The following is a 6,840-nucleotide window of genomic DNA, read 5'->3' on the forward strand; positions in this document are numbered from 1 at the left end:
ATTTATAGTTTTCTTCCCAAGTTTAGAATAGTCCATTCTATCGTAGTTGTCTTGACTTCCCTTCCATCTAGAAGTTGTGTAACTACACAGTTTTTTTCCCTCTTTTTGGTTTGTACTTGTCCTCATTTGTCAATTGATGTCTCTGGTTCCCTATTTACAATCTTGTAGGCTTCTTGACTTTGGATACCTCCATAGCTGGGTTGGTTTCTGGGTTATATCATCATGTGTGTCAGGTGTTGTTGGCTGTTGTTGCTTCTGTGTCCAAAGGGCACCCTTTAGCATCTCTTGTAAGGTTGGCCTGGTTTTAACAAATTCCCTTAATTTCAGCTTCTCTGGAAATGTCCTAATTTCACCATCATATCTGAGGGACAATTTTGCTGCGTACATAATTCTTGGTTGGAAATTTTTCTCTTTCAGTGTTTTATGTATACCATCCCATCATCTTCTCACCTGCATGGTTTCTGTTGAGAAATCTGAGCTTAGTCTTATTGGTTGCCCCTTGTAGGTAACTTTTTGTTTTTCCCATGATGCTCTCATGATTCTTTCTTTGTCTTTGATTTTGGTAAGTTTGATGATGATTTGTCTTGGTGATTTTCTTTTGGGGTCTATTCTGTTTGGGGTTCGTTGAACTTCCTGAATGGATATATTCTCATCTTCATTATACCAGGAAAATTCTCTTCCAACAAATCTTTGACAATTTTCTCTGTGGTTTTATTTGTGTCTTCCTGTTCTGGAATTCTGATTACACGTAGGTTATTCCTTTTGATGGCATCCCACACGAACCTTAGGCTTTCTTCTTTTTGTTTCGATCTTTTTTTCTGATTGATCCCTTTCCAAAGAAGTGTTCAGTTATTTGCCTTCAGTCTCTCTAATTCTGTCTTCCATTGATTCAGTTCTGCTCCTTTGCCCATTCAATGTCTTATGTATTTCTGAAAATTTAGTATTAATCTTCTGGATTTCTGGGTTTAGATTTTGTATCATTTCTAATTTTTCATTTATTTTGCCATTTTGTTCTTGTACTGTCTTTTGAAAATGTTCTAGGGTTTTCTCCTTGATTTCTCTCTCAATTCATTGAAGACACCTAAATATAATTCTTTTGAATTCCTTATCAGGGAGTTCCAATGCTGCCTCTTCCTCAGGGATGGGTTTTGTGTCTGTATCCTGGTCCCTTGTTTCTCCTGCTTTCTCTTACTTCTTTGTGTGGACTGTGATACTCTGTTGTCTCTGAGGCATTGTGACATTTTTGTGTTTATATTTAATTGGTGATTGTATGTTGGAATGGCTTGCTCATGATTTTTGTTTTCTTTGTATGTTATCTACGCAAGCAGGGTACTGTACTCTTCTATTCTCTAGTTGACAGCACTTATACACTCACCACCTGTCTCCTTTCCTGTTGTCAGCCTCTCATATGTCCCTGCCGACCTTGGCAAACAGAGCCTATTCTTAGGTCCCTGGAATCCGAATGAGAATGCTATCACTTTAAAGTCCAAAATGGTTGCCACTTATAAAGATTAAAAATGGCTGCGCCCTCGGTCACTTTAAATATCCAAAATGGCTGCTGCTTGTAAACAATCAAAATGGCTGTGCCCTCTGGACAGCGGAAAATCAACAGCTCAGGTTGTCTCCCTCCTTGCTGTTTCCCTTCCTAGTCATAGGCCACCAGCGCACACAGTCATCCCTGCAGCCCTTGGTGACCAGGGCTGATCTTTAGGTCAATTCTCAGGTCCCAACACCTCTTGGAGATATTCAGGCTTTTGGTCCCGTCAGAGTAGCTGACAGTCTGCAGCTCCAACCATCTCTGTACTCACTGTTTATGTTCACGTTTTTCCATTAGTTGGTGCCTAATCCACTACTGTATAGTTCCTTTCAAAGCTCAGGGCTCCAGGATTATCTTCTGTATCTCTGTCAATTGGTTTTTCTTTTCTTTGTTGAAGAGGGTCTGTGTTACTTATCTGCCTATTTCTCCATTTTACTGAAGTCCCTAGTTGTATATAGTTTTGTAAGGGGTTCAGAAAATCCATGTAATCAGTTCTAGATTGGAGTTTGTGACTCATCCAAGCCTGACATTCAATCTGATTGTTGAAATGAGTGAAATTCCTGTTCTATGGGATTTTTAGAGAACCAATCAATCTAGGAAAATGAGCAAATGAGTGTGTGTTGACTGTTGCCTCCTGGCCTTAGTGCTTAAGGATGGAAACATCTTGATTTTGGAAAGAAGAGTGCAGTGCATATCATGCAGCGGAATCCACCTTTGAAGATGTGTATACCAATGTCATCTGTATTTGTGGTTGATCACATCCCCTTTGATGTAACTCAGTTTAACCTGACCCACATAATGTACAGGCATTTGCCCAGCAGGCCCTCAGTTCCTCTTTTCAACAGAGACTCCTTTTTAGACTCAGCCTGACCCCGAATGCTGCCAATTTTCCATTAGACTACTCTCTTGCAGTAAATGCCCTTGGAGGAGGCAGTGCAAATTTTACTTTTGAAAGCACAATGTAGGTGAATAGTCGTCTTTGAGAAGGCAAAAAGGTTTTCTAGAAACCAGGATCCATTTTAAGGCAAACCTCACTGTACATTTTTCCCTAACCTTTTCCCATGAACCAAAAGAAAGATTAAAATTCCAACAGAAGGAAAATCGCCTTGGAGAAATATCTTGAGACTGGTGGATTTATTTCATGTGTGACTTAAAATAGCCTGGGTTTCTAGCACTGCATTAAGCTGTATTTCTAATGAGTTCCTGTTACCCTACTTTTTCTCAGCTTTCTTTCACATGGCCTTCTCTACAGACAGAAGTAGGCTAATTGTTACCATAACAGTTTTACTGTCTTTCTTGAGAAATCCATGAAATGGCCCACTTTTAGAGGAGGAGATCCAAGGAAGCTTGGAGGGCAAAGTGGCTTTTCTAGGGATGTTTCTTTGGTCCCAGTTGTCATATTTGGGACTGAGCTGCATTTCTGGGCTGTGAGCCTGGCTGGTCCTATTGGTATCTCATCCCTTTCAGGATTCATAGTACTGTTTGGGCCGGTTAAGAGTTACCTTGTGAAAACAATGTCTTAAGCTCTGTGGGCAGCTAAGTGCGGTGTCTTGTGATGTGAAACTTCAGGCCAAGATGAGGTGTGAGAGTCTTAGGAAAGAAAGCATGGAGGGCCCTGGGCCATTTTGGGGCCCTGCAGTCCAGGATGGAAGCAGCAGATTCCTCCACTGGAGCCATCTTGAGCAGGCCCATCCTTCAGACTGTGGCAGGGAATGAATGATCCGGTCCCAGCAGAGGGACCCTTGCACAGCAGTAGCTCAAGAGATGCAAATTTCACAGATGTTTGGCTTAAGCCCCTCATTAAGAATGTGCAGTTTGCCCTCTGAACCCCATTTTCTGTGGGATTCTAAAATTCTGGTGGAAGGAAGACATACATGAACACGTGTGGGTATGGGTAGGGGGAATCACTGAGAAAGAGATTTTCGTGTGACTTATTTTTCCTATCGACCCCAATCTAGAGAACGCCAGACAGAGGCAGGAAGGTATTGTGAGCAATTCCATCATGTACTTTACCGAGGAGCCCCCTGAGCTGCCGGCCAACAGCCCACACCCCCTGAAGCTGCGGCGCATCCTGAACCTCAGCCCCTTCACAGTGACGGACCACACCCCCATGGAGACGGTGGTGGACATCTTCCGGAAACTGGGGCTCCGGCAGTGCCTGGTGACACGGAGTGGGTGAGTGGCCAGATAGGTGTTGATGGAATTTGAGACAAAGATGAATAAGATGTGCTGCAGCACGTAAGGAGGTCTCGGTCCACTGGGGTCCCTCTGTCCTCGACAGGTGGTGTCACTAAGTTGTGGTGAGTGCATTGAGAGGAAGCAGACAGGGAGCTTTGGGAAGGCAGAACAGAAGGCGTCCAGTGTGTCCTGGAATGGGGGAGAAGCTTCCAGTTGGAACTGCTGCCTGGGCTAACTCTGCAGATTAATCAAAACAGGGAGGAGCCAGAGGAGAAGGGGTTGGGGGTGCCTTTCTACCGCCTACATGGTACTGGACTTGGGGAGAAGGTATAGATAGTTCCTCTCTTATGCACCTTACAAAAAACAAAAACCAAACCCATTGCCTTCAAGTTGATTCTGACTCATGATGACCCTTTAGGACCCCCATAGGGTTTCCAAGGCTATAAAAGCAGATTGCCTCATCTTTCTCCCATGGAGCAAATGGGTGAGTTTGAACTGCCAACCTTTCAGTTAGCAGCTGAACACTTAACCACTGTGCCACGAGGGCTCCTTATGCAGGCTTCCAAATCAATCACTAGGCAAACACGTCGAACAAAAACCAGAGGGGTGGTGGGAAAAATGGGGTTGGGAGCGCAGCACTCCAAAACATTAGTGACATTAAAAAAAGAGAGAGAGAGAGAGATGGGACCTTAAGAAGAATTGTAGCCCAGTTTTACACCTGTCAAATGGTTAAGGACTACTTAAATACTGTAATATAAGATGCTTTACCTTGAAGAAAGACATGCAGCGTGCTTGTGGACCTGGCAGTCGGAGGGGCTACAGCTTCGAGTTAGTATGAGGGTGCAGAAGGTGGGTGACCTGCGATCAGAGGGAAAGGTCTCACCCCAGATGTGGCTGGGCGTTGCTCCCAACACATCAGGGCAACCGTGTAGATTTGAGGACATGTGTGTGCATGCATGCATGTGTGATAATTTGCATTTGCTGATGTTGCTAGTCTAGGTACTCTGCTTGGAGAACCTTGCAGTTGGCACTCTGTCCTTGAATTTCCAGCACTCAGGATACAAGTGATACTGCCTCGGAAACCCAAGGAGGGGTCGCTATGAGTCGGGGCCGACTCGACGGCACATAACAACAACAACAACAACAGGATACAAAGCCCAGTGATCAACCGGGTCATCTTCAGTGTATAGCAGTTTTTCCTTTCCCTTAAAATAGTGACCCCATGTCAGTTATTATTGGGGTTTCCAACTCAGGCAGGAAATTGCCCTGAACACCCACTCACACCTCCTGGAGCCTCCTGAGGCTTTCCTGTGAAGAACTGGGTGCCAAAATTGGCTCTGAATGTTTGTCGAGCCAACAAAATCACACTCTCTCTTGCTCTCGCCCTTTAAACAGACACAGATGCTGATAGGCTAGTGCTGGCGAGGGATCCTTGTCAGTGGGCCTTTCATATGCTCGGCTTTCAGCCAGGCCAGGCCCCATCAGGCCAGCCTGCATTTTTGATGAACCCCCACCCCCTGTGCTGTCCATGCTGGAGGTGGCTGAGGGCCTGGCCCTGGGGCCCAAGGTCATTAGGAACCCAGACCAGGAATCCAGAGAAATCTTTGCCCCCAGAAGACCAGATACCAGAAAGTCTCCGTGGCTCTGAGGGAATTACGTGAGATTATCTGGACAGCAGTTCTAGAAAGGAACAATGAGTGTGGGCAATATGCCAGATTTTCACCAGGCCCTGCTCAGTGGTCCCCAGGGGTGTGAAACTGGGCAGCCATCTCAAGAACCCACGTGTTCAAATCTGAAGTATGTTCTTGGTCATAGATTTAGTCATTTAGAATTCACTTGAACTGCTATCCAAAGGGACTAAAAGTCAAACACTTGATTTAAAAATCAAATAGAACATTTCAAGCCACTAATGAGCCATGCTGGATTTGATGTCACCTCCTTCTGGGTTGAGGTTCAGGTTTATTTTGTGATAATTACCATCACAGGCCAGGGCACAATTTATGCAGGAGCTGAAGGAAGCGCCTGAATTCCCATTTCCCCAGTGCCATCCTAACCGACGTGACTTTCAGACACGACGGTTAGAGAGCTTGAAGAGTGAAGTTTCCTGACTACTTCAAGCGAATGGCTCATCTTTCAATAATGTCTCCAAGACAGCATCTGGAGAGACATTTTTGGTTGTTACAGCCCCAGGGATGCTACTGGTATCTAGTGGGTGGAGACCAGGGATGCTGCTCAACATCCTACAGTGTACAGCCCCACCCCAGAGAATGATCTGTCCCCAAATGTCACTAGTGTCAGGGTTAAGCACCCTGCAGCAAAGCCTTCTTGGGCGTGGGGAGGGGGAGCGAATCCTCCTGATGGAGATTGGAACTCATTTGGCTGCTACTGCATAGGAGGGGGCCCTCATTGAGAGCCCCAACTGCCCTTAAATAGCAGTCCCTCCCTGTGATGAAGTGCCTCTCCTTATATCACTCTTCCATTCACATTAACTCGAATTGTCAGAGCTGGAACAAAATTTCATCAGACTCTAGGAGAAAACCTCTTTTCGTTACCTGGGCTTTCAAGCCTCCAACATGCCTTAGGTCTAGAGGCCTTGGCTGATCTTTTCTAAAGAGGCAGGGGCTTCTGGAAGCTACTGCAACCACCAAATTCAAACCAAACCAGTTGCCCTTGAGTTGCCTTCACCTCGTGACCCCATCTGTGTCACAGTAGAACTGTGCTTGTTTTTGGAAGGAGATCACCTGGCTTTCCTTCTGAGAGGCTTCTGGGTGGATTTGAACCTTCAACAACCTTTCAGTTAGCAGCCAAGCGCATAACCATCTGCACCACCCAGGAACTTCCGCAACCAAGAAAGCAGGGCTATTTGGCAAGGAATTGGATAATAACACCCTTGAGAAAGAATTTACTTCTAGTTGAAAACATGCAATGGGCCCTTGCTGTGACAGTTAGCCCCCAAGCAACTAAAAAATCAGGAGGGAAACGGGGTTCTAGGAGTCACCAACTGTTGTTGTTGTTGTTATGTGCCGTCAAGTCGGCCCCGACTCATAGCGACCCCTCCTTGGGTTTCCGAGGCAGTATCACTACGGAAGTAGGATTGCCCAACCTTCCTTCCGAGGAGTGGCTGG

General features: G+C 45.5%; 1 protein-coding gene across 1 annotated transcript in view; it reads left to right on the plus strand.

The window, feature by feature from the left end:
• The window catches only part of CLCN4 (chloride voltage-gated channel 4), a 52,145-nt gene that overhangs the window by 39,116 nt on the left and 6,189 nt on the right, over positions 1-6,840 (plus strand). The window contains exon 10 of the mRNA XM_007951977.2: positions 3,496-3,712. Coding sequence (XP_007950168.2) covers positions 3,496-3,712 — 217 coding nt within the window. The remainder of the gene's footprint in view (positions 1-3,495; positions 3,713-6,840) is intronic.

The sequence above is a fragment of the Orycteropus afer genome, unplaced genomic scaffold (genome assembly GCF_000298275.1).
Source record: "Orycteropus afer afer isolate SDZICR_OR568_19922 unplaced genomic scaffold, OryAfe1.0 scaffold00323, whole genome shotgun sequence".
Classification (NCBI taxonomy): domain Eukaryota; kingdom Metazoa; phylum Chordata; class Mammalia; order Tubulidentata; family Orycteropodidae; genus Orycteropus; species Orycteropus afer.